At 50.1% G+C, this 27,986-nt stretch overlaps 1 protein-coding gene across 4 annotated transcripts in view; it reads right to left on the reverse strand.

The window, feature by feature from the left end:
- Positions 1-27,986, reverse strand: part of CHST15 (carbohydrate sulfotransferase 15) — a 78,684-nt gene that overhangs the window by 32,280 nt on the left and 18,418 nt on the right. For all 4 annotated transcript variants that reach the window (XM_046654418.1, XM_046654420.1, XM_046654419.1 and 1 more), the window contains exons 2-3: positions 1,626-2,691; positions 571-910 (exon numbers count right to left, since the gene is read on the reverse strand). In XM_046654418.1, the coding sequence (XP_046510374.1) occupies positions 571-910; positions 1,626-2,171 (886 nt within the window). In that variant the 5' untranslated portion in view covers positions 2,172-2,691. The remainder of the gene's footprint in view (positions 1-570; positions 911-1,625; positions 2,692-27,986) is intronic.

Here is a 27,986-nt window from a genome sequence, read left to right on the forward strand (position 1 = left end):
GGGGCAGACAAGGCAGGGTGGAGAAAACGCGGCCGCTGCAGCCCAGTGCTGTGCTCAGGGCCCTGGGCTGAGCGAGCAGGGAGCCGGCACCCCGTGTGCAGCAGCCTTTCTTCCGCCGTCTCCTCCAGGTGTGGGGGCTCCCGCGGGAAGGGCACAGAGCTGGGTTGCAGGGTCCCAACCGAATGTCCACCCGGCATCTGGCTGGCAGGCAAGCCAAGGCTCTTCAGGGTCAGATGAGTGGCGACTCTGCCCCCTTCCCCTTGCCCTGCACACAGCTGGCACTCGATACATGCTCACTGGGCGGCTGGGAGCTGGGTTCCATTCCCCGCTGGATGTTGGCCTGTGGGACCTCAGACAAGCGAACCGTGCAGTCCCTGCATCCCAGAGCGTTCTCCCACCTCCCCGCCCCGCCGCCCTCCCGGAGCAGCGCAGCGCCGGCTCACATCACGCCCTCTCCCTGGAGCCAGACCCCGCGGAAGGGGTGAGCGAACGAACGATCACGGCCCCGGGACCCAGGAGAGGGCCACCCGCGCTGGGCGCCCCTGCAGCCGGGGCCGCGCGCTCACTCACCAAACCGCTTCCGCGTCCACCAGTGCGGCTCCTTGATGGCGGAGAACTTGACCTCGGGGTGCAGCCGCAGGCGGTCGTAGAGGTCAGTGGTGCCGCACTTGGGCTGCCCGATGATGTAGAAGCGCGGCAGGCAGCGCAGGCGGAAGTGCTTCCCGTGCGCGTGCGACAGGTGGCCCCAGAAGGCCTTGCGCAGGGCGTCGAAGGTGGAGCGGAAGCGCTTGGAGTAGAGCACGTAGGAGTTGGTGAGGTAGGGGTCGGTGGTGTTCCTCCCCGTGAACTCCTCATACCAACAGGGGCTCTTACTATTCGGAAGGAATTTACTGGGGATTACTGAGAACATCTGCGAAGAAAAAGAACAAAAGGGAGAGACACACGGCGGGGTTGGGGGGGGGGGCGGGAATTACCAAAAACCCATTCTAACCACAATATGATCCCCCCGCCATACTTATTACGATGCTCAAATCTGAAGTATTACTTGACAATGACTAAATACTAAAACAAAGCCAAACTTGGTAAATAGCCAGTGACCATGTTTTTCCTTATCCCAAAATAAAAATAAAATTTGGAGAGAATGAAGATGGAAGTTTAATCAAAACCCATTCTACCGTGACTTATCCTTCACACACACACACACACACACACACACAGGGCAGTCTAATTAAGTTAACAGTTGGAATCTCTTTACTACTTGTATATTTAAATGGCCACTAGAGACAAAAATACTAATTTGAAAAGAACAGAAACAAGATGATGGTGATCTAAAAGGAACGTTTACAGCCACCACCACATTTCAGGCAGAAGTCCTGGGATGGAATTAGGAGAAGGTGCGGTCCCCCGACATTTCTAGCTCTGCCATTCAGCACCGTGAATTCCCTTCTTGGTGTAAACAGATAGCACTCTCCCCGTGCACTCTGATCCATAAGGCTGTCAAATTATCCTTGTTACACTTGAGAACTTTTTCTGTCATTTTCTTTCTGTCTTCCCAAAGATGGTGACAGGAGAGGAAGCATCCATTTTTAAAATCAATCAACAGAGATTAGTACAAGGCCACTCACGTGCAGTTCCTGCTTCTTGAGATCTTCTATGGCTGGAAGCTGTCTGGTTGTGAACTCTATCCTGGCCGTGATGCTGTTGATAATTAATTTAATGCTTGGATAGTCCTTCATGTATGAAATATTATTTACAGAGGGTTGGTGATGTTGCTCTTTCGTGTCACTCGGATTTTCACTGTCCATCAAGCTAGGATTGCTGGGGAAGGCACCGTAGTGGAAAGGCGATGAGATCAGAAGCTCTTGGTGGGCCCCAGAAAGGATGTAAGACGCCATCACCAAAGTCATTATTATCAATCCAAAAACGAGGCTACATCGCTTCCCCTTCTTGAAGCGAAAAAACCCGCCCCAGCTCTCATTCCCGTCAGCCCTCACTTCGAGAACAGCAAGCAAGTTCATCTGCTTACCGTCCACGCGAAACACAATTTTGTTTTCTCCTTTGCACACAGGACACTCGTGGCGACTGTGATGGGGGCCTCCTCGGCAGCTAACCCGCTGTTCTTGTGTGTCGTCAGGTGACAACTGTAAGCAGCAATTAATGCAGTGCCTCATGGTAATGCCCTTGGACTGCTGGCCCACCGAGCCATGGGCGAGCCCCTGAGGAGTCCAGATGCATGCACGCCACGCTGGAACCTTTAAGGATTTCTTGTGGTTACATAAGGTGGTTGGAAGGCACAAGCAACAGAAATAAATACAAAAACGAGCAGGCGCCAAAGCACTAGAGAATGAGGAAGCTCATTCTTTGGTTCGACCCTGAATGACAACAAAAGAAAATGATCTCCAACTGTCATGTTCTCTAAGAGCCACTGCAACTGTGGAAAAAGCCAAGAGTTCAGGAGCAATTCTGCCTGTCGTTCAGGTTTTTCCCATGGCACACAACGAAATGGAAAAATTCTTGCTGGAGAACATAGAAACACCCAAGAGCTTAGAAGATATCATGGTCTTCTCAGTGTGGGATGGACTGGCATGCCATCCATGGAGATGCCCACGGAGGTTTCTTCTTTTACATCCTGAGTTCCTTTGAAAGGTTTCCTCTTCACGGGGAGCAAAATCTTTTAAAATGTCAGATTACCTAAACAACAAAGAAAAGAGGTTTTATTCTGTTACGTGATGACAGTAATAACCCAGGGGTCATCTTCCAAGGAGAGAAGTGAACATCTCTTTTCTACTTCTACATTTCAGCAGAGCCTGCTGGGTCACAAGCGGGTCACAGAAAGTCCTATAGGGTAAAGGGAGAGGTTTCAGGTCCTTGGTGCTTACTTTTGGGGTTCACTCTCTGCCACCAAACATGGCCCCAACATCAGCACCACCAGCACCACATCAAACATCTCATATTTTGCACAACCCGTGTCCCCTCTAATGCCTCCGCCTGGACACATCTAAGTTAGTGGATCCCCAAAGCCAGGACTTGGCAAGCATTTTCAGATTCATGCAGTCAGTGTCTACAAATTTGAGGGATGAATTGAAATATCAGTGTTTTTAAGTCAACAAAGTTCCAAGAAGGAGGATGGTTAGGATGAGAGCAGGCAGAAAAATCTGTTTTCTCTCCCAATAGCACCAATAGTCTCTTACCTAGAGCTAACCTTGATTATCAGGTTAGCAAGCAAAAGTTAATGAAAATTTAGAAGCACTGAAATGATTCTCTCCTTCAATGGAGCGTATCATAGAAAAAATCATTTGACTTGAAGTTATTAAGCAATTCAATCCGATGTACAATATTCCCGAGTAGCACAACACTTCAGACCCTGAAATAATTTTTCACTTTCATCATTTTGGGGAAAACATGATTCTTAAAACTCCATTAATAGAATCCTGTGGTTATAAAATGTATTGTTGCCCAAATGACACTTCTTTGTAGATGTTGTAAAAAGAGCAAAAAACGAGACCTACTTAGTTTCTAACAGTGGCAGACCACTGCTAACTAGCTGTGTTTCCCCATGAGTAAAATTAGGTTAGGAGTAGCTCCCTTCGCAGTTTGCAACAAGTACTAACTTAGTTAATGCATATGAAGAGTTTGCAAACAGCCTACACATATTTAGCATCCCATAAAAGATAGATAATATTAATAATACTAGCATCATCAACAACTCCTACTATGATGATTTTTAATTGCCAGTGAATGCCAAGAACATGTGAAGTGGAATCAAAGATGGGAGATCCTATACCACATTATTTTTCCTTAGCGCCTGAGAATTACCCAAGGGCGGCAGACTCACCTCAGACTCTGTAGGGACACGCTTGTCAAATAATCCTTGCTGTCCCCAGAGAAAGTGTATTAACTAACCCTGCGTTAAACCCTCACCGTATTGGCTGATGGGCTGAGCAATCAGAACTCATCAGCAGAAACATTCCCTTCCCTTGGACCAAAAGGCCCACGTTTTATCAAAATATGATGACCAAGAAACAGCCAAGCAGCGTTTCGTAAAATGTCCTTCACACACTGTTCTGCATGTTGTCAACGTGTTCTGTGCTTAAATGACTTGGAGAAAAGATGAACGAAATCACACATTTCTTTACAGCAGGACTTTTCAGGGCCTTTAAAATGCTAATAAGCCCTGTGAATCCACAGGACAGGAACATAATACACAAAATTTCCAAACCATAATTGGCCATGGAATTCTCACTAATGTCCCAAGGAACCAGTTTGAGAAATGCTAGTCAGTAAAGGCTGGGATACGGGACAGGGACGTTCTGAGAAGAGCAGAGGAGTCGGGGCTGTGGGAGCAAACTGCTCAGGAACCAGGCCAACATCCCAGGCTCCACGGCCCCCTCATTCCTGAGGGCAGTTGCAGATATGTCAGGAACCTCAAGGCTCACATCTCTGCCTCCCACTTGCTAAACCACCCCTGACCCATCACTTGGTACAAACAATTCTTCCAAACCAAAGAAACAAAAGGGCAAGATCCTCTACTTGGAAACCCCATCACTAAGCCAAGAAAACATTGTTTACATGTCAAAGACAAGGCCATACAGGGTCAAATGAGACTCCAACCAGGATCTCAGCGGGAGTGAGTTCACACTCTTCCGTCTCTCTGGCTGCAGGAGGTCTAATTAGACTTTTTTTAAAACATGGTGTTTGAAGCTCCAAGACAAGAATGTACAAAATCTGGACCCAACAGAATGGGCAAAATATTCCTAAACAAGAACAAAGGTTTCTTATTACAAGCAAAGTAAATAAATGGACCTGGGTAGATGGAGAAGCTGACAGTCTCAACAGAGAGTCTCGCAGCCGTGGCGGCCAGAGCATTTGTCTCCTGGGCAGGCTGTACCCCCCAGCCAGAGCTCCCACTCCATGTCTCACTTTTTAAACAGAAAATGGGGAGCAGAGAACTGGGGAGACAATTCCAGCTATGTTAAGGGCCCTAAAAAAAGTCAGATACGGTGTTATCATCCCCTATAATTCATTCATTCATTAGCTCCTTCTTTCAGCAGATCCCTACTGGAGGGTGACAGTTTACTGGGCACAGCTGAAGACGCAAGTCAGGTGTGGGGGCCTGAAGCCAATACAAGAGGAGGACGTGATATAATAAAAAATATTTGCTTTTGTCCCCAGTTCCTGGAACACAGCTTCTAAAACCCTTGGAATTTCCTGAGTGATAGGGGTAACAGCATCACTTTTGTTATTCTTGACAAGTCCCTTATGACCACACCTGAGTTCACGCTAATGAGGTGACTTTTGACGAGCTACCAGGTAGTTTCAGGTTGGGGCTGCTCACCAGAAAGACCAAGCTTTGATCAGAGGGCTGGAATTTCAGCCCCGTCTCCCCAGCCTCCAGGGAGTGAATCACCAAGGGCCAATGATTTAATCAACAACACCTATGTAATGGAACCTCCATCAAAACCCCTAAATCACAGGAGAGCTGTCTAGTTGGTGAACATATGGAGGTACTGGGAGGGTGGCTCACCCAGAGCCGGCATAGAAGTTCTGGGCCCTCTCCCCTTGTCTGGCCCTCAGCGTCTCTTCCATTTGGCTGTTCCTGAGTCGTATCCTTTATAACAAACTGGTCATAGTAAATAAGGCGCTTTCCTGAATTCTGAGCATCGTTCTAGTGAATTAGTGAAGCTGAGAAGAGATGGTGGGAACCTCTGAATTTGTAGCCAAATCGGACAGAATGCGGGTAGCTGGAGGCCCCAATATGTGTGAATGGCTTCTGAAGTGGGAGCAGTCCTGGGGGACCGAGCCCTTAACCTGTGGGGTCTGATCTTAACTCTGGGTAGGTACTGTCAGAATCGAATCGAATTGTAGGACACCCAGCTGGTATCTGGAGACTTGGAGAATTTGCTGGTGTGGGGAAACACCAGGGGGAACCCTCTCTGAGAGAAAATATAAAACTATTTTACGTTTACAAGTTTTACCAAAACATATGGCCAGTGTACATATGTAAAATACACCTTGATAATGTTGATTAAAAATAACAGTCATGGGAGGTCAGACCTGTGGCGTAGTGGTTAAGTTCTGTGTGCTCCACTTCAGTGGCCCGGGTTCATGGGTTCAGATCCCGGATGCAGACCTACACTACTCATCAGCCATGCTGTGGCGGCATCCCACATCTGAAGTGGAGGAAGATTGGCACAGATGTTAGCTCAGGGCTAATCTTCCTCAGCAAAAAAACAAAACAAAATAAAACAAAAAACAGTCACATGACCAAGTGAATACATGGCCAGGCGCCCTTGGAAGTACAGGACCTGGAGCTTGAAGGCTTCTGGGACCAGTCCTTGTCCAACTAGATGGGAGTGTTGCAGGGGTGACCACAACATGGAGGCCTTTTCCCCAACTGGAGCTTAGGTTCCACCAGGAGTTGAGGGGGCCACAGGGCAACAGACAATGAAAAAGTCACAAATGAGTAAAGTCATCATCGCAGACATCAAGAAAGGCTATGAAGCAAATAAAGAGGGAGAATACAACAAAACCATCAGCAAAGGGCCAGATAATTCTTTGTTGTCAGGGGTTGTTCTGCGCACTGTGGGTTGTTTAGCAGCATCCCTGACCCCCACCCCTGGTGAGAACAGTCACCTGAGGAGAAGGGGAGGTCCAGGAGACAGGATGGCCAGGGAAGACCCGGTTTAGAAGGGGACATCTGGATGACAAGACGGAAGCAGCCATGCGGGGATCAAGGGAAGTAAAAGCCCTGGGAAGGAGAGAAGCTGAGGATCAAAGCCCATGGGGACCCGGGAGGACAGACATCTGGGCTGAGGGGGCAGGTGGGGGACAGGTGGGGGGCAGGATCGATGGGAGAAGAGTGGGGGACCACTCTGCAGGGCCTAGAAAGCCAGAGTCACAGCTGGGATTTGTCCACGTGCAAAAATGGATGCACACTACCTATTCTTTCAAAAGGATCTTTACAATACATATAACTATTAACTAACACAGCTCAGTGAGGAGGAATCAAATTAATCTGACTGCATTGAAAGGAAAATGGATTGCAGCTCTGTTCCTGAATTGGCCTTTTTCATATGCCACAAACTGTATCCAGAACACTCATTCAGAAACCTAACACTCAGGTTGTTCTTCCTTAAAAAGCAAGCAATGCATGTCCCTTGCACTTCACCTGTCTGGAATGTCCCTGTGGTGGTGCCAGTGGACTCGGATTAAACAGGACCCTCGGCGCTCCCATTCAGGTATTAAAGCAGAGCGCTCAGGGTTACATTTCAGCGAGATTGGTTCCCAGCCTGGGCTCAGTGCTGTGCCCCGTGGAGGCAGACTGTAATTGTGGGAAGCCGGTACCCCTGTGAGGAATCAGATAGCTGGTCCCAAAACAGAAAGCATTCAATTACCCAGCCCTGGCTGGGATGCCCCCTATTAACCTATGTATCCCAAGCATCATTAGCAAGCCATTTATAACAAAATTGTAATCGAGAGACCCAGAAACACCACTTTAGGTTAAGTAATTGAATGCCCCCTCGGTGTAAGATCGATAAAGGGCATCCAATTTCACCCTAGGAAAAACTTATTAAATTATTGTAGCTATAAGCTGATATAGCAGAAGAAAGATGTATGAAACTTCAAAAGAAATCTGGATGGATTTAAATAAATAGCTTCATTTAGGTAGAACATTTACATCTGCCCTCTGGGAGGAGAGAGGAAAAAATAGCTAATTACGTTATTTTACTTTTATGTTTTAAGGAAAAAAATTCAATGGGTCTTAATTAACCTTTACTAAAACACGAGGCCTTCTTCTGATTAGTATGTCTAACTGCTGACATTTCTCTTTGGGCTATGTATATGGAAATACATTTTTTCAAGGGATATTAATCAACAAGTGGAAGAAGGAAGATTTTTCACATTTAGCTCAAAGATATCACAAGATTGTCGCTGAGACTGAGAAGAATGCTAACAAGACTGGACAGTTCTGTACAGACAACAGATTATCAGTTTCAGTCTCACATCTGGAGTTTTATGCTTTTGATCACAGTGCAGTCAACAAACAGAATAAAGCTGCACCCCTTGGTTAGCACCCCCTGGCCTAGAGCAGAGTAGAAAGAACACAGCCTGCAGTATGCAGGCCAGAAGGCTCAAGTCAGGCCCACCTAGTGACATCAGACGAGTCACTTAAGTGATCTGGGCCTCTGAATTCTAACAGAAGTCCTTTTGGTGACAGATCACGTACAGCAATGGAGCCTGGGTGCCACAGTCGCGCTACCCGGCTTTGACTTTGAGCAAGTCACTAAACCTCTTTCCTCCTGTTTCCTCGGATATAAACTGGGAATAATCACAGGACCTCCACCATAGCACTGCTGTGAGCACTAAGTGGACCGTTCAGGTGCAGTGCGTAGAAGCCTGCCTGGCCATAGTAAGTGCTAGATAAATGCTAGCTATTATCATATATACATAGTCCTGGCCACAGTAAGTGTCTGATAAGTTAGCAGTTTATTACTACTTAAGGTAGATTGCATCATTGGTTCCAAATTATTATCCTCCCTGTATTCACATCCTTCGCCACATGAACGACTTCGCACTTCCTCCAGCTAAAGGAGTGGAATGCACTTCTCTACCCTTCAGTTTGAGCTTGGAGACTTGCTTTGGCCAAGAGACTGAGGCAGAAGTGACAACGTGTCAGTCCCAAGGCCAGGCCTTAAGGCGGGTCGTGTGTGTCTGCTTGCCCTCTGCGCCTCTGCCATGGCCATGGAGGAACACAGAGGCTCGGCCAGGTGCAGGAGAGACACGTGGAGCAGAGCCACCTGGCTGAGCCCCACCTGCAGCAGCTGACACCTGCTGACCCCAGCCAATCCCCAGAGACGCACGAGAAATAATAAACGGTTGCTGTTTGAAGTCACTGAGTTTTGAAGTGTTTTGTCATGTGGTAAAAGCTAACTGATACACTCTTCTACAGGTTATAAACAATAGACGTTACCAAATTAAACCAGTATAACTGTATGTTTATGAGTTCCAAAAAGTGTGTTTATATGAGTAAAGTGAATCAGGAGCAATTCAGGCCAGAGCAATTCAGCCAAACACCCAGTGAATCAAAAGAATTAATGCTTTGCCTTAAAAAACCCCTTGCTAACACCAGAAGCAGATATGCCAAAACAATGCTGGAAACCCAGATGGCAGCTGTTCCCAAATCAAGACATAACTGCCCAAATATCACACACCAGGTTATTTTCTGGCAAAATGAGTGTTTATGACAACCACGGCTGTTACGTCTTAGTTATGTGGACAAGTGACCCCATTCTCCCCACTTCCTGATGAAGACACCTTCCTCATTGCCTCCTGTTGGAGTTACTATAATTTCTTCCTTGCTTCCTCTCCTTGAACAAGCCCTTCCTGTAACCTGATCCTTATGGTTTCCTTGCCAGATTTCACCTTTCCTGGTGGCTGCAACACCTCATCCGTGCTTTGTCTAAAACAGGGATTCACAAACTGTGACCTGCAGGATCTTCCTGGCTGGCCCAAAATGTGGCCGGCAGTTTAAAGTTATCTTTAAAGCATACTCGACTCTGCAGTAAGTTCATCATCAACATTATATTTATTAATGACTACTTTACATGCTTTACAGCATAGAAAGCGTATTTTAAACTATTATTTCATTCCATAAAACACAGGCATTTTCACTAAGATCAAATCTCCACGACACACAGCCAGCCCCTCCTCTGCATCTGGCCTAGGGAACCAAATGATTTGAAACTTGGTAGAAAGTTGGGAAGTAGGAAAAAGTGTTTTCTGAGCAGTGAAAATAAAGCCTCACACATTTGGAATCAAGCAGATCTGCATTTCAATCGGACTCAATTCTGTGCCAGCTTTATGATCTCAGGCAACTAACTGAACCATTCCGTGACTTTGTTTCCTCATCTGTGAAAAAAGGAATAAAACTATCTTCGTCTCCCAGTGTGGATGTGAAGAGGAAATGAGATACCATCTATAAAATGCTTAACCCGGCATCTGGCACATCGCAAGCCTCAATAAATGATGGGTATTCTCTGCATTCTTACAGGAGATGCCCTGGGGCCCTCACTCCATGCTGACTTGCTTTCAATGTATGTATAATTCTAGGCATAGGCGTCCAATTTTCCTGTCAGCAACGAATCTGAAGTAATGACTGAGAAGAGGCAGGTGGCAGCTAGAGGCAGACACACAGACACAGGAAGTAACAGCCAAGTTTTACAGTAAAAACAAGATATTAAAAAGGAGAGCGACCCGGGATCATTCTGGGGCCTCAACAACCAAGGCAGGAGCCCTAGCAGCCTCGCTCAGCTCAAGGAGCAACTTGGGAAAAGCTCAGCCCCTTCAGAACATTCGTCCATCTGTAACTTGTTTCAGTTCTACAGGGGGGTTAAGTTTCCAGAAACGTGCCCAATCCCAAAGGTCTGAAGGTCTTGACTAACAGAGCCACTTCTTTACAGCTGGGAGGTGAGAGACAGCAGAAAGAAACTCATGGGGGATCCCTGGGGAGTCACACTATGAAAACCCTGGAATACCGTGAAAATGGTGGTGGGCAGGCCCCAGAGAATTAAACCTGCGGGTACCTGCTCACCTAGGCCTGCATTTTACAGAAGAGGAAACTGAGGCCAGTGCGGTCTACACTTCCCCAAGGATGCACAGCTCATTTTGAGAGGGTGGGGCAAGACAACTGGGTCCTGATCCCAGTCTCCCCGGCACCTCATCCACAGGGGGAGCCCATCCTAACCTCTGCGCCATCACCCTGGCCTGGCCTCAGACAGTCAGCTGCTCATCCCAGCCCTTTCCCATCCCTTCACAAATCCCTTCCTAAAGACCAGATTTGCTGTCCTACACAGAGACACGGGACTGGGAGCCCTGGGCAACATATGGAAGGCAGACGCGGGAGGAAATGCAGGGGCCTCCTTCAGTCCCCTTGTCGGCCTGGGGCACTGCATCTTAAACTGTCTAATTCAGACTCTATTTATCACTCAGGTGTCTCCTCCAGCTGTGAAGTATGATGGGTGACAGGGACAGCACCAGGACAGGGACAAGGTTCGCAGAGGCTGGCCTGGCACCAAGTGTGGGGCAGGAGGAGGGCAGAACCCATGGAGGGACGGAGGGATGGAGGGGCAGGCCCAGAGCACAGCCCCCAGCCCCCCTTTTGTTCTTGCACATCAAAGGGACAAGCCTGGGCTCTGAATGACTGAGGTGGTGGCTTCCACGACCATCTGCGCTTTGAGACTTCAGAGCCACAAAGGTGGCACCTTCCCAACAAGGGAATGAGCTGCTGCGTGCGGCCCCTGAGCCAAGATTCCCCAGCACGGTCTCAGTCCAGACTTGATCACTCACTGGGCAGGTAACCCCGGGCAAATCACCGCAACTCTGGGCTTGTTTCTTGCATGTAAAATATGAATTTGGGACTACTTCTTTCAGCCTTAACACTCACGGGTGTACGATTTGAAGTTAACTTCTCCCTAATAAAAACCCATTAGCATCGTCTGTCATGTCTTCCAGGGCCGCTGAGAAGCCGGTGGTTTTGCAGTGAGCGTTGAAAAGCTAGTGTGGTACTTGCTTTATGGCAGCAGAAAAGCCAGACAGTTAACCCCAAAGACACACCAAGTGCTTTCCCCTTGTTAGCCGCCCTCACCCTTCAGCACACGTTCATCAGGCGCCCATTGTGCACAAGGCACTGCACGTGCTGAGGCTACAGCCCAGGCCCTCTGGGACATCCCATCAAACTCCAGAACAAAGTCCCCAGAGGCTCCAGAAAAACACCCACACTCAGAATTACATATCCCATTTCGAGGACCAGCCTCCAAGAATCTGCAGGCCCCGGAAGAACCCGCGCTGGATCTCGGAGGTGAAACGTATCCTGACCACAGCGCTGCCCCCTGACCCCCAGGATCTCCGACAGCTGAAGGCGGGAGAGCGAACGGGATCTTTCTAACCTCCTCTATGATGTCGCACTCCAACAGGGTAACCTGCCCAACATACAGACGAAACGCAGCCAGAGGCCCCGGCTCTCTGAAACGCACGGAATGATCAGGTTTTCTCTGCAAAGGGGCAGTGGCAACAAGAGACTTCAAACACGCTCACGCTGCAGCTGTTACCCAATGATTCCAATGCACACAAGACTCTCCAGGTCTTTGTGACACAACCAACAATTTTAAGTCAATTAGGGGGAAAATCTATTTCTGAACACTCATTTTATTATTTCCAGAAGTAATTCAAATCTGTCCCAGATTGAGGTACTACGCTTTCCACTCAAGCCTGTTTATCCACTGACGGTGGTTTTCCATTAGGGTAGAGCCCACTCAAGACAAGCTTGCAGTTTGCTGTGGCACCCGCCCACCTAAACGGCTCGCAGCAAGACAGCGGTGACAGTTATGTAACGTAAAGCACTTCAAGGAGGCAATGTTCAACCGGCTTTAAGACATTCGAAATTAAAAATTAACTATCACTCTTGGTGCAGGCTGGGATGTAGATGTCAAAACACGGACCCAGTTTAGGGTTTAAGTGACCCCAAAGACGGTACAAGAAAGGAACAGATGACTGTCCGCCACCTGCCATATGCAGAGCGCCACGCAAGGGCCCTTCTTGATGGCAGGACTCTGAGGTCAGCACTGGGATCCCCAAGTTTTATGGGAGAAACTGAGGCCCAGCAGGGTTAAAACCATACCAGAGCCCCGTGGCTGCGCAGAGGCAGGGCCAGAACCCAACGGCAGGTCTGTATGGCTGCAAAGCTGGGACCTTCCTCCCATGCCACACCGTCATGTAAGATGCGGCTCTGGGAGACACCTGCTCAGAACTTGAGGCTCAAAGAGCAGCACAGGCAGCCTTCACCAGCCACTGGCCACCCTGTCCCCCAGGCAAGCAGGTATGGCTGGAGTTTGGTGACTCACCCATTGATGGTAAGCTCTCCAAGGGCAGGGTCAGTGATGCTCAATCAGGAATTCAAATCAGTGTAGACACTAGATTTCCCACACAAGCTTGTGTGGCTACTGTGCGTGGCACAAGGTGGGCGCTCACCAAATAGTTTTCAAAATAGCAAGCGGGGAAGCCAGCTCCCAGCAGACATCCAGAACAGGCTCTCGTCACTTAGCGACAACAAGAAAAGTGACATGAGTAACACTTACTGAGGGCTTCCTTGTGTCCAGACACCAGGCTAGGGTTTTATGTGGGTTATCCTGTTTACACATCACAATAATCTAAGAGGAAAGCACAGTTAGTTTTCCCATTCCACAGATGGGGAAACGGTGACCCAGAGAACTGAATGCTACACACTGCCTCCTCCCTGGGACTTAGAGTACAGGAGAGAGCAGGCCTGGGGTCAAAGGCCTGGGTGGAGCACCTGCGACATCCCTGAATCAGCTGTGTGACTGCAGACAAACTCCGTCACCACTTACACCCTCATTGTATTCTCAAAGAAGACACATCGTCACGTGGTCCAATGATCTCAGGAACGCGGGCGGGTGACAAATTCTGTGCTTATTCTTTTTGTGCTCTTTCAAGGGTTCAAACATGGGCAACAACAAACTTAACCACCAGGAAAAAGTGGTACATTTTCAGACTCGAGGCCATTTTGGCCCTTGCACAGCTAGACCACAAAGATGAAAGGTAGATTCCAGTTGCCTTCCAACAATTCTTCCACAAAGAAGTGGCTCCGAGTATAACGCAGAGACTACATGTCAGGGCCAAAAGGAGCAGGGTGGCTCTGGCCCCTGGGGTCCCCAGAACCCTCCCGCCTGCTCCTACGTGACTTCAGAAGATGCCCGATCCAGATGTCCTTCAGGATGGGCGGAGAAGAGAGGCCTTGCACAGACATAGAGCTCACGTGTTCAAACCCACTGCGAACAATGATTCTGCAGATGGACAGCAGCACCCTACAAGGAATAAATTAGAGGTGGCCCAGTGAATGGGGAGCAGCTGCGCACTCCCCACCAGATGGCCTTGCTGGTCTGAATGGTTTTAAACATTGTTTTATTTCCAAAGATAAGCAAAATAAGAATCTGGTTAACCCTTGAACAAGAACCGCCTGAAAACGCTTCTTTGGAGTTTCTTTTTGATGGACAGAGTGAGCACTCTGACTGAATTACAATGTCCTCTGGAGGGTTTTAGAACAAGGTGAAATGGGATTTCTCCAGGGTGTCACCTGCAGTCACTGAACGTTCACTGTCTGCCTAGCTCTTACTAGGTGTGCCAGGAGGGAGGACCAACACCTCCAGCACCGACCCCAGCCTGGGTGTGTAGACGCCAGGGGTGTGTGGAGGTGTGCCAGGCCCCCGAGGGGTATGTGGAGGTGTGCCAGCCCCCCAGGGGTGTGGGGAAGTGTGCCAGCCCCCCAAGGGTGTGTGGAGGCATGCCAGCCCCCCCAGGGGTGTGTGAAGGTGTGCCAGCCCCCCCAGGGATGTACCACCTCACAAGGTTGTGCAGAGGTGTGCCAGCTCCTCCAGGGATGTGCCAGCCCTCACAAGGGTGTGTGGAGGTGTGCCAGCCCCTCCAGGGGTGTGGGGAAGTGTGCCAGCCCCCCAAGGGTGTGTGGAGGTATGCCAGCCCCCCCCGGGGGGGGGGGGGGGGGGGCCAGCCCCCCGAGGGATGTACCGGCCCCCCCAAGGGTGTGTGGAGGTGTGCCAGCCCCCTCAAGGGTATGGGGCACTATGCCAGCCCTCCAGGGGTGTGCAGAGTTGCACCAGCCCCTGCCAGAGGTGTGAGGGGATGTGCCAGCCCCAACAAGGGTGTGCGGAGGTGTGCCATTCCCCACCAGGGGTTTGAAGAGGTGTGCCAGAGGCTTCAGGAAGCTACAAGACAATTTGAAGCTTCCACGTGTAAAATATTTAAACATTTCAAACGTTGAAAACATTGTTTTTAAATTAAGTTATTCTTAGATGCATTACCAAGCAATCCAAAACCCGCAGAGTTCCAACTTGCTCTGCTGTCTGCACGCTGCTTGGGGCCGGCCCTGGGCACTCCAGGGAGAATCTCTCCTCTTGTGCCTTCAAGGTACTCGGGAGGCAAGCTGGAGAGGCACTGGCAGAGGGCAGAGGGGAGAACAGGAGCTGAACGCCTGTTCTATGTGGGCGCTGTGCCACAGCCAATCCACCCCCGACTCCGAGACAAGGCTGAAGTCGATGGAATTGCTCCATTTCGCAAGTAAGAAAACCGAGGCTCTGGGCAGCCAAGTGGCTTGTGGTAAATCACACAGCAAGGAAGTGGCACAGCTGGATCGAACACAAGCTGAAGCCCCCCTGCCCCCTGCAGGGAGGGTGGGGACCCGCACGCACACCTTCACACGGCACTGTCTCCACTCATCACCTGTGCGGTGAGCAAGAGAGATCTGCTCTCCACTTACAGATGGCCACCTTGCTTCCAATTTACTTACACGGAGCAAGTATGACTTTTGTAACCACAAAGACAATAAACGTGAAATAATCATAATAAATGTTGAATACAAAAGGCGTGGCAAACAGGCCCCCAGGACACGAGTCCCCATCTCTGAGCCTCAGCTTCACCTGCCGGAAGTGCACGTGCACTCTCGCCTCCTCCCCAGTCAGGCGGCACGGGGGAGTGGGAGAAGCCTGAGGCTGTGGGACGTACAGGCAAGAGAGGACCCTGCGAAACGGCTTCATGCAACGTGCCAAACAGGAGTCACGCCTAAGCCCGCTCCATCCCCTCGTTCCTCTGGTTACCTTGAATTAATAACATGTTCCCACCAGACATACTATAATGCTCAACTGTCACCAAAAGAATCCAGTCCCCATTTAACTAAGAACGACATGCCTGGGGAGAGCGCTCGTCGTCTTTGCCACCACCGTGGAAATCCCGCAGCAGGCACAGAATTCCTGGGGTGGACATACCCATTTATAAACCGCAGAATCCTAAAGAGCACAGAGGGACAAGGAGCATAAGGGACAGTGGGACCCTGGAGACAATGTCTCGCGACTGCTCATCGGCACCAAATGAGCCTTGGACAGCAATGGCCCAGGATGTGGTTCCTACTGATACACACACGAGCGAATGGTGACATCGCCCTCACAGACAAAGAAATGTGGTGGAGGATGAAGATGAGAAATCAAATCCCAAAAGTATGTAAATGTATATACACACACATTTGGTTGCTGTGTGTCCTTGGGCAAACTGCTTGACACTTTTGTGCCTCAGTTTGCTCGTCTGTGGAATGGAGACAATGGCAGTACCTGCCGTGTAAAGAGCTGTGAGGATTAAATGGGATAATACATGCAAAATGCTTGTAGGGTGCCCCCGCCAATCCCCAGTGCTTGATCAGCAGCACCCACAGCCACCGCCACCACCATCCTCATTCTCTTTTTTCTCTCCTTCCCGTCTCTGCCACCAGGATCTCAGCTCAGTAGTAGGGACCTCGGGCAGGTGTAGGAAGAGCCAGCCACGTCTGGGTGTAAGGCAGGAAGAAGGGAAGTTGCAAAGGCTGCGGATCAGCAACATCTGAACGAGACTGACTGAAACAGGCCTGGAGGGAGCCCTTCCCCATGGCGACGTGGCGATGAGGATGCTGGTCCCACCAGGACACCCGGAGCCAAGAGCTGTTTTTCAAATGGAGGCAGAGATCCAGAGAAGAAATGAATTTAGAAAACAGTAGTTTCAAACCCTCCTTCCACTTCCTTTTGACTTTTACAAAACAGACCCAGAGTCTGATAGCCCCGCTCAAACCTGGACTCCAGAGTCCCAACCTCTGTAAAAGAAATAGGTCAAGCAAGTGGTTATTTAAAGACCTATTACCCAAGACGCTGAACATGGATATGCCCACGCTATCCAAAAGTTCTTCTTTTCTCCTCTCCCTCAAGTAGACACACTCTGAAAGTGTTTGGTGGCATGATTTTGTTTCAAAAAGTCTCTCTGAGTTTCAATACTTGAAGCCGGAGAGGTGAACATTCAATAAATACTATAACAAAGGTATGTTCTCCAACATGGCCTCCGTTTCTCTGCGGCCCGGCTAAGAGGCGATGACACTGCCCCCACGGATGCCCATCTCCTCAGCGCACGGGGACGACGGCCAGCCCCCTCCCGCACAGAGCTAAAGCAGAGTAGGGCCAGGAGAGGACACGCTAGAGGGTATGAAACCAGACAGCAGAGCTGCAAGAGCTGCTCTCTGTCCTCGGTTCTTGGAAACAAGTAAACAAGAAACCTCTTCCAATTAACCAAGGAAGAGTGGAATCCTTTTCAGAAAGATCTGGAAAGCGCTCAGGCCTCATTACGGAGTTCCGGGCTCGTTCATAGAGCACAGACATCCCCATGGCCATAAAAGATCTCAAATTAAAAAAAAAAATTGATTAAAAAAGACAGTCCCTGTAGCTGACTTCCTATCAAGAACTGCTCTGGTCTGTTTCAGAAAAATAAATATTTGGCCGAAGCGCACAGTTGTTCAGACCTAAAGTCAGCTCAGAGTCAGTGAGGATTTCTCTCGACGGGAATGCCTACGTGATGTCTTCCCCATCCTCCCGAAGGGCCAGCAGAGGCCGTGGAGCTGCAACGTGAGCCCTGGACTCAGAGTCCACGGGACGCATGATGAGCAGGACAGGAACGTGCCTGAATTGGTGGCACTCACAGCCCCGGGGACATGACAAGATCCTGAAACAACCACACTCACAATGAGACTGGGAAGGCCACCTAACCTCCAAGGCCCCCATCAGCCGCTGGCTGTAACTGGGGACATCCGCCACCCCCTCACAGTACCGCAGGGAGGACCCAGTGCCTGCCTGTGCCTCTCGCTGTCTTTGTCCCACCACCTGTTTCTGTCTCTGTCTCCATCCGCCTCCCCCAAACACCACCAGCCTGCTTGACCCATGAGCTCCAGTCGCCCTTCAGACGTCAGCCAAAGGCCCCCCGGAACCCGAGATGTCAAACCCCTTCCCTTCCTCATCAATTGCGTGTGCTTACTGGGCTGGCATCTGCCTTGACCACTGGACTAGAAGCCCCAGGAAGGAAGAGTGTCTTCTATCCCCTTTTACAAACATTTCCCAAAGGAAGAAAATCAGAAAGGCAGGCAGGAAGCAGGCAAACCATATAAAAATATAGCACAGTCATAAATAGAGAAGTCCCCCAAAACGGGAGGGGTTTGGGTACTTAAAAATAGAATTTAAAATTCTGCCGGGTTTTAAATTCGGCCTCTCTAGGATTTTTCCCTTCTGTCACCGAAAACCTACTTCCTGGGGTCTCTTGGGGCTGCGCTGGCCCTGGCTTCCCCCGTGGGGCAGAGGTGGGCTGGCCAGAGTTTCACTGGCTGGAGCTTCCTGACGCCCACAGAGCCACCCGCCCCCCAGTTCTGCTGGGGCAGAAACAAGGGGCTCCGAGGGCCCCCGACTGCTGTTGCTCCCACCAACCTCAAGCGCACCTCCCCGCCTTTCTAAATTAGCTTCCTACTTGAGAAAACACCAAAATGATATGTCTTAGTAAATTATATGATTCTTATCTGGGGCCAGAAGTTGTGTTATTTCTGTTTCGTTTTGTTTTTACCCATTTTCAGTTCTTACATCCTTTCAGGCAAATTTTGGAATGCCCTTGGACAACACAACTTTTCAGCACATGCCACAAAATCCCAGGACTGAGTTCGGGACAAAAGAAAAGAAAAAAGAAATCCCTCGTCCCTTTGGATCATTTCCATTCCTTTCCTGTAAAGGAAATTTGGAAATGTTTCAAAAACATCAAGTATTCAGAGTCAACTAAAAATTCAAATTACCTTTCTCTCTGTTTCTTTCCCTTTTTCTTTTTCGGTCCCCTCAGCGACCTTCCCCTCTTCTATATGTCAGAAGAGATAAAATGCCAATCACGTGTGTAATTTAATGAGCACCGCCATTTAATAAATCTGAGGGACTTACTGGTTTTTATGGGTGGGGGAAACTAAATTTGGGGGTTAAGAAAGTTATTCATGGCATTGTAGAGTCCTGGGGCTGGAAGAGTTTTGAGCGTCAACCAGCTCTGTTCCAGCAGAGGCAGAGGAAGGGCAGAAATGGGAAGGAAGAGACTGATGCTTCCCAAGCCTCTTTAGCTGACACGCACACGGCCTGGGACTCGAACCACCACGGCCAGGACACGTCCAGTCACTGCTTCTGCATCTATTTCCAGGCCTCGCCCACTCCTCCTCCTCTTACGAAATTGGCTGAAAGAACCAAGTTTACCCTGTCACAGAGCAATCTGGACTGATCTTTCTTCTAAACGTTCACACGCAGGGATGATTTTCACCTTCTGAGGACAGAACAGTTTACGACATCACTGGCCCGTCCTTGGTTGACTCAGTTTTTCTAAGATTTTTCACCTCGTTTTTGCAGTTGTTAAAACCCTGAGCAAAAATAAATGGTTACGAACAAATTCCAAAGATGCTTTCCCCCAGAAATAGCCAAAAGCGTTCACTTTATAGTCTAAAAGAGATGGAGTCAGTCATTTTAGCCTGGGGGAGGGGCACTCCTACCTGGACTGCTAGTCACCTCCGCCCCTGAGGGGTGGGTCAGCAAGGTGGCGGAGGGAGGGGGGGCAGCTCCTTCTCTGGGCTGCTCTCCCTGTCCCCTTCCTGCTCCCCTCACAGCTTTCTGAGACACGCAGGGCCTTTAGGTGACAGCAGGGCTTGTGTGAGCAGACATCACGGGTCAACCTCCTGCTTTTGCTCCATTCATCCCCCTGCCCAGCCAGGATCTGACCCACGCAAGGGGGCTTTGCAGGGGAACAGAGGAGCTGTCTGTACATCCCAGAGTAACCGGCTGGGCTTCCCAGAGCACCGCTAGGCATACAGGCCTTGATACGAGTGACAGGACAACAGCACCCCAGACGCCACATCCTGCACTTGTGCTGGAGCACCCGATGACGCGCCCGGACACTTGCAAGCAGCATAGTTCAAGCCTCTTTAAAACTCTCTGAGGATCTCAAAGAAGAAATTAGAAACATTTTTCAAAGGGAGCATGAAGCTCTTAGATATTTATCTTCTATGGATATTTTCTGGCCGGTAATTCACATTCACATCACTCGATGAAACCGCTGGCACCCTCCCTACTTGTTGAGACCGATCCATCAGTCATCAGTGCTAGCCCTTCAGGGAGGCAGAAGGGGGCAAATTTCTGTCCTGCCCTCCAGATGTGTATGGAAGGCACCAGAACACAACCTCAGACCCAAAACCAGGCCCCTGAGAGCCCATCTTGTCTACAGCCCTCATTTCCCAGGTGAGGACAGGTCAGTCGATCCGCCCCAAATCAAGGCTCACATTCAAGTTCTTCACAGCTTCAGCAGGGCGGCTGGAGGATGCTGTGTTGGGCAGTTAAGCTTATAACCGGGAGCCTAAGCCATCAAGCACTTTGGGCAAAGTTAGAAATATAATATCATTTCCCCAAGTAGAGCTGGGTTTTCAAATTTCATTAAAGGTTGTGTCTAAACAAGGAAAATGAAAATGATATATTGAGGCAATTATCCAGATACTTAATGTCACAACTCCCAGAACCTCTGCCTCAATTAGTGAAATAACTGAAGCAAAAAATGAGCATATGGCTCATTCCAGGAAGTGCTGCCTCCAGTTCTCACCTTCTCTGGGTCATAGGCAGAGCCCAGGGGCGCTGGACACCAGTCTCCTGTCGCAAGGGGGTCCTCGTGCCGACCCTCAGGGCATAGGGTGGTGGCTCCGGGCACATGGTCATCTAGACGGTCAGGGTTCTCGTCCTGGCTCCCTGGCCTGACCCCAAGCCCACCTCAGTTCCTCCTCTGAAAAATGGGATGAGGATAAAAACGTCTAGTCTACTGGAGCTGCTGAGAAGACTGGGATAATCCACGGGAAGTGCTGAGCAAGGAGCTTGGCCCTGTAAGTGCTGGAACAGCCGGTAGCTGTCCTCATTATGTTTATCACCATCATTACCATATTCCTACGACCACCCGTCTCGGGGTTTGTGTTTAGAAAACATGTCGGGTCTGTCTCTGGTCTGGTCTGTGTCACGGGTTCCATGTCTCTATCTGGCCTCTGGTAGAAGGCTGGCTCGCTGAAATGCATCAGAAATGAATTACTTTGCTGTCTGTTGCAACAACTGATCTTTCATATTCTACTCCAGAAAAAGAAGATCAAAACACATACATTTTAATGTCTTCTAAGCCTGTTGTGAAAAGAATCGCTAGGCTCTTATAAAAAATTCTGCTTTCCTATCACCTGCCTGGATATCTCTACTCTTAAATATCAAAAAAAGAAAAAAAAAAAAGAATCGGAAAGAGGAAACAGTTATTTCTAAAATAAGACCCTGTCTTGCGAACAACTGCAAAGAGTTCCATTTTAATAAGAGACACAAATGCAAATGATAAGAACAGGATCACTTTTCTTCTAGAATGTTAGGTCTGATTTTTTGGGCCCCAAGCACACAAAGAAGACACAGCAAGGAGATAATCCCAGCTGGGAAGAAAGCATGTGAACGGGTCTGAGCGCGTCCCTCTCTGTGCTAAGCTGCAGTCAGACGTGACTGGGACACGACCCATCAGGGCGGGACTCTGCCTCAGAGGTGGGGAGCCATCCTGTGTCGCTGCAGAGACATCCCACGCAGCATCGTGCCCCAGGGGCCCCTCCCGAGGAGGCGGCAAGTCTGAGCTTCTGGCTCCGCTGGGCGAAGGTGCAAACTCCCACAAACCAACATCCCATCTGAGCTCCCACAGCCCATGGCATCCTAAATGAAAGGAGAAGTAGGTGCAGCTGAATTTTGCAGGTTCAGTTCTAGTACAAACCAAGGCCACAGAGACCATACAGAGCTTGGAAACATGACTCTTGTGAAGTTCAAGTCAATCCTAGCTGCTTTCGGACGCCATAAGCCACATGGAAGGGATGAAAATGGGCGGAGGCAATGTGAACAGTGTAACAGCGCAGGAGCAGTCAGGCTGGTCCTGCGGGATTTGGGGCAGTGGAGTCCAGGGTCTCTGGCAAGTCACCGAGTGCCCCCCACCCATGCTGTGATGTTGACATCAAGGTCAGGGAGTATGGAAGGAGAAACATGAACAAGTGGTGGGCAGGGCCTACGGCCTGGGGAAGGCTGTAGAAAGTCAGGCATTTCCCCAAAAACCAAAGACGGTGGGTCCATAGGACTCGTGAGTTTGTGGTTTCTAACTGTAGCAATTTGAGCCACTGACTTTAAACAGACGAGGCAGAGCAAAGGACGGATACACCAGGTCCAGGGCCCATCCACGAGCTCCTGCTGAGGACCCCTGAGCACGGAGGCTCGTCCTGCCCGCCAGACCCCAATCCTCCTCCATGAGGGGCACAGACCTCTCTCCCAGCCTCCACTTTGACAGCTCCTTCTTCCCCAGGCCGACCAACCAGGATCTATACAGTAGGGTGCATTAAATGTGGGATATAATAAGCGTGGAGGAGTCACCCAAGATGGGAGTTCCCCCAAATCTAAGTTCTTGCTGTGCCCGTCAGCTGTTCCAACTCTGGACATGTGGCCCAACCTGTTCCCGGGGTTGACGTCGCCTGGGGTGCTATCAGGAGCAAATGACAGAGGACGGTCAAGGGAGAGCCTGGGAGAGAGAAATGCTCTGCATGGATGCAAGGTTTCTCGTTTTCAACGTATAACAGTTATAGTGTCGTCCTAGAAACAGTTTTTAGAAGAAAAAGAGAAACCTGCTCTCAGGGCTTTAGAATCAAGCACAATGTGAACAGGAGGCTCCTAACTGCCTGCCAGGGCCCTCATTGCCCACCCGCTGCGGGTACAATTTCAGGGAGGCCAATATTTGACCCCCACCCCGAAGGGCCACATTTGACCCTCAGATTAAGACGGCCTGCTCCAACATTCAACAAGTTCACGAAACCCCTACCGTGTGCCGGGCCCGAGTGCGGAGTCAGTACATGCGGTGAACTAAACAAGGCCCGTGTCTGGCAGAGCTCGGGGACCAGTGGGGGACGCATCCAGAGTCCCAGGCGGAGGAGACGACGCATCACACGGGCTAACCGCTGCAGGTGACACCTGGCGAGCTGTTGAACCAGAGTATCTGCTGACAGACGAATGTGCTCACCTGAGTCACCGCCCGCCACCCCTCCACGGGCCTCCCCCGACTCCCACTGCCCTCCAGAAACGGGGGGCCAACGTCTAGCAGAAACGGAACCATTTCACTTCCTGGGCCACATTTCTGCAAGTTAGTGATTGGAGAGGCTCTCCAACCATCGGGGTAGAGATTTAAATTTCAGTTTCAAGGTGAGTTCTCACTCTGCCCGGTGGCTGGTCACGTCCCACTCCTGTGTGCCTGCAGTGCAGTCCGGAGTGAGACACGCTCGTGCATGTTCTAGTGCTTTCTTCCTAGCCTGGAGTATCAGAGCAGATGCTCATGTCTAAAGGCACAACCTGGAGAGAAGCTGCAGGAAAGACAGAGCTTCCCCTCATTGCACAAGGTACCCTCGAGGTCACGCGCAGAACCAGGTGTGTAATCAGCTGGAAACCCTGTTCCCAGGTGAGAGAAACAGTGCCAGGCGGTAGGGCCATCGTCTCTCATTTCCTCCAAGTCTCTGGCACTCTGGGTCCAATTCCAGCAAGAAAGGGAGACCCCTCAGAGCAGCAGTGTCCAACAGAAGAGGGTGTGAATCACATACCCAAGTTCACGTGTTCCAGATGAAGTTCATTTTATATATTCTATTCAACCTGACACAGCCAAGATATTATCATTTCAATACGTATCTAGGATCAAAGTTATTAATGAAATAGTTTGCGTTGTTTTTTTCATACAGTCTTAAAACCCAGTGTGTATTTTAGACTTACAGTGCATCTCAATTTGGATGCTAAATTTTCATCACAAGTACCTGATCTGTATTTAGATTTCATAAACTGTACAGTTGAACGAGGAAGGTTATATGCCAAGTTGCTCCAAACATTCTTAAAAGTTTTCCAACCACTGAACTATCTGTCCTAAATTAAATTAATTAAAATCAAATGCAATTTAAAACTTCCGTTTCTCAGTCATACTGGTCCCATTTCAAGTGCTCCCTGGCGACGTGTGGCTCGTGTTACCCTACGGGCAGCACAGACACAGAGCATCTCCATCGTGGCAGAAGGGTCCACTGCACAGGGTTGCTTGGGGCCACGAGCTCCTTGCGGGCAAGATCTGTTTCTTATTTCCTTCATTCCTCTCCTTGCCCGGCCTCCCAATGAAAGGCCCTGGGAAGTCACTGTTGCCCCAAATTGATGTAAGACTCTGTCGGCACTAGATAAAACACAGCTTCCAAGCCCTGCTCCAGATCTGCTGGATCTTCTGGGGGCCCGGGAGGCAGTCTGGCAATCCTCCAGGTGACTTTTAAGTCTCAGGCTAATGGCCACAGCTTTTCCTTCCTTCCACCTCACCCTTATCCAGTCATCACCACTGCTGTGAGTTAGGAATCTGACAGAGCCAGGGCAGAGCACAGGCCTTGAAACTCAGCCAGCACCGGCCCCAGGGGGCTCTGCACTCAGGGCTGGCGTCCTCTCCCCTGGGTTTCCTGTCTGTCACAGGGAGGCCAGCACACCTGCGCACAGAGTTCTTGTCAACACACAGGGACGCTCAGGAAATGCAGCTGCCTCTTCCCGCCACCTTGAGCCCCGTGACACAGAACGTCAGCCTCGGAGGAAGGAAAGCTCTTTCCCCACCTTGAACACAGGGTGGAAAGGACCGCTCGTCAGGCTGCACAGAGAAGGGAGTCTACGGAACCGGATGGTCCTGAGACTGGAGTGATTTGCAAATAAAATCTTTCTAGACTGAGCCACAACAGTGGCACCCCACTTCCCTGCCCCCACCCCCACCCCCAGGAGAGAGGAACCCGGGCAGCCCCTTTCATCTCACTGGCCAGCCCCGAGGCTTTACTTCAATGCAAGTAGACACTCAAAGGGCTAGATTCTGGGCTCTTCCCAGAGACCAACAAATCCCCATCTCCAAGATCAGGCACAAGGACTGGTTTCCAGTGAAACATGAACAGTGGGGTGCAGAACCCCAGTAGGGACAGGGGCATCTTCCCAGTGCATCATAGGGACCTTCTCTCTGCTCGGTTCCCAGGTCATCCACTCAACAGGAACCTGCAGAAGGGTCAGCTGTTACTCTCCGGGGCCTTTCTTTTTTGGGCAGGGGGCAAAGAGGAGCCAGCCCCACGGTATGGTTTTTCCCAGCTCTTATTTCATCTTCCAGGAGACTCATCTACTGCTGGTGGGAACTGTATTTGGTGCGATCACTTGGAGAACTGGCAGCACCTGGTGAAGCAAGTGGAGCACGCTCATTCCCCTAGACCGGCCATTCTGCTCCCAAGTTTGTGCCCGACAGAAATGCATCCCCAGGCTCGTCATGCACTAGGCTGCTCAGAGCACTAACTGTAAAGCTGAAACCCGAGAGCTGCACGGCGTCCCTCCACAGTCAAATGGCTGACTACAATGCAGCTATGAAAATGAATAAATGACAGCTACAAGCAACACAGGGAAGAACCATGCAAACACAGCACTGAGCACAAGAAACCAGACACAAAGAGAATGTGGTTCCACTTCTGTAAAGCACAAAGAACAGGCGAAACCAGCCGCGGTTGTGGAGGTCCCGATGTTGGTTCCCCTGCCTGGGGTTGGGGGCTCATCAATGAGCAGAACGGAACCGGGGGTTTCTGGGGTGCTGTTCGGATACTTGATCTGGGTGCTGGTTGCACGAGTGAGTTCTGTTTGTGCAAATCCAGTGAGCTGTACGTGTATGGTATGGGCTCTCTAATGTACGTTATACTCCAAGAAAAAACAAAGGTCCTAATAAAAGAAAGCTAGGACGGGTGGTGCTAAGTTTCTGCCCTGTAAGAAACCAGAGAGAAGCAGAGAGCACGCGGGCTATTTGATACGGCATGACTGTGCCAGTGCAATCCAGCCCTCTCGCCTGGACCATGAAGGCGACTGTTCTCCCATCAGATCCACGCCCGTCTCCTTTCAGAGGTGCCAAACCAAAGCCGCCTCTGTTCGTGCATTCTAGAATGGTTAACAGGGCTCGTAACCACTTAGAGCTTATTTTACCACCCAGCCCGCAGTCAGACGGCTAATGACCTCCAGTTGCCAGGTTCGATGGGTTTCTAGGGTCTTAAATGGCTCCTCCAGAGGTGGACCTGGCCACGAAGCTGCAAGCCCCGGCCACATCACGGGGCCTGCTCAGCTTGGCAGCCACCTAAAGGCCAGGCACACTGGGCGAGCAGCGGTCTGCGGCGGGGGCTTTAACAGGGCTGGGTCATGCATTCTTTTAGCCTCTTTCCCATAGAAGACTTTCTGGGGCAGAAGCTGCTGGGTCAACAGCAAGTCCAAGCGTTTCTGCTGCTGCGCCCCCCACCCCATGACAGGTAACTTGCTACTGGATCCCAGGGTCTTCCCACTGCAGTCTGAGAGGGCCAGGACCCCCAGGGAGGGAAAGACACTGACTACCCACCCTGCAGCCCGACAAAGTCTCCTCAGTTTCTCAACTCTCCCAACAGAGAAAGAAAATAAATAGATCTCAGGAATCCTAAGTGTCCCCTGAGGAAGTCCAACTCACATCCAGGTGGCGGGCAGGTGGCACTTAACAGTTTGGGCCACCTTGACCACCAGGGCGCAATGCTGGGGGCCAGGGTGGTGGGAGGGGGTGGCTGTGAAATCAATCCAGTCCCCAGCAACAAGGATTCCAGACATTCTGAACCCTCCCTGGGGTTGGGGCAGCCCCACCTTCATGCTCACCACGATCACCACAGTCACTTCCCCAACATCTATCTGCAAGAGTGCCCCTCCAGGAGCTTTTCTAGGACCTTCCCTCCCTCCCCTCTGGGCCCAGAGCTTCCTTGGTGCCCTCCTCTTCCCCAAGCTTCCTCCATCACCACCTGGAACTCACCAACACCACTCTGCCCTGGGCCAGACTGGCTCACTGCATCAACAAGCACACTCACACACCATCGCCACCCCATGTCTCCCTTCATCACACTCATCACAATGGAAATCAAATGACCATTCGACGACGCATTTATACCCAGTCCACCCACTAGACTCTAAGCTCCACGAAGGCAGGGCCTCGGCATGTCTCAGTCACCACCGACTCCCCAGCAACCAGTGTTTATGTCCTTGTCTGTGTCCTCTGTGGGTCAGGGCTCACTGAGTGGGGACACCAGGGCATCTCAAATACCTGGTTATCCATAAATGTCATTCCTCTCCCTCCTTGACATCCCCTATAGCATAGAAAGAGTAGAGTACAGCCATGGGGCAAGTCCTAGAATCAAATCTCAGCCCAGCCACTTCGAGCTGGTTGACCCTGGGCAAGTTACTGAACCTCTCTGTGCTTGATCTGCCCCTCTATAAACAAGTATCAAGTCACGTACCTCTCAGGGCCAGAGGAGAGATTAGCTGAGTTAAGTCCTGGACATGATAGCTCAAATGTGATGGTATTATTTTCTTATATCTTTATAGTTTTCTTCCATTTGAGGCCATTGTCCAAGAATACCAACTCACAGGCCATAATAGGACGCTAGGACCTGACTGACTCATCCATTAATAGATCCCACTAAGTGTGGCTGTGCTCGGCACAGGGCACAGTGGGTGGACAAGACAGCTAAGACCCCTGCCCCTTCGGAGCTGATGAGGTTTCGCAGAAGGCAAGATTGTCTTGGTGCATTCATCTTGTCTGTTTCTTTTTCTCCCTATCTTTTTTTGTTTGTGTATTGACATTTTTCCCCCCACAGCTTTAAACCAGATATATTATTTAAGTTATCTCAGACTCCCACACCAGGGAATAAAAATACTGTGGGCTTTTTTCCTATTATTTTTCTTTCCAAAATAAAAACAATGACTGTGGGTGTCTTAACAGGGAAAGTACATAAAACAAGCTTTTGCTTGCACAAGAAGGTGCTACACTCATTATTTACTGAATGAGTTAATGACTGGCTGAGCACGCCCTTCAAGGGGAGGATCTAATTCCAGACAACCAGGTACAACACAGACTTCCCTTCATGGTCTCGGCTCCACCGGGGCAGCTGTGGGCTCCAGGACTGCGGGATTCCTGACTTGCTCCCTCTC

This window comes from Equus quagga, chromosome 2 (assembly GCF_021613505.1).
Source record: "Equus quagga isolate Etosha38 chromosome 2, UCLA_HA_Equagga_1.0, whole genome shotgun sequence".
Lineage (NCBI taxonomy): Eukaryota > Metazoa > Chordata > Mammalia > Perissodactyla > Equidae > Equus > Equus quagga.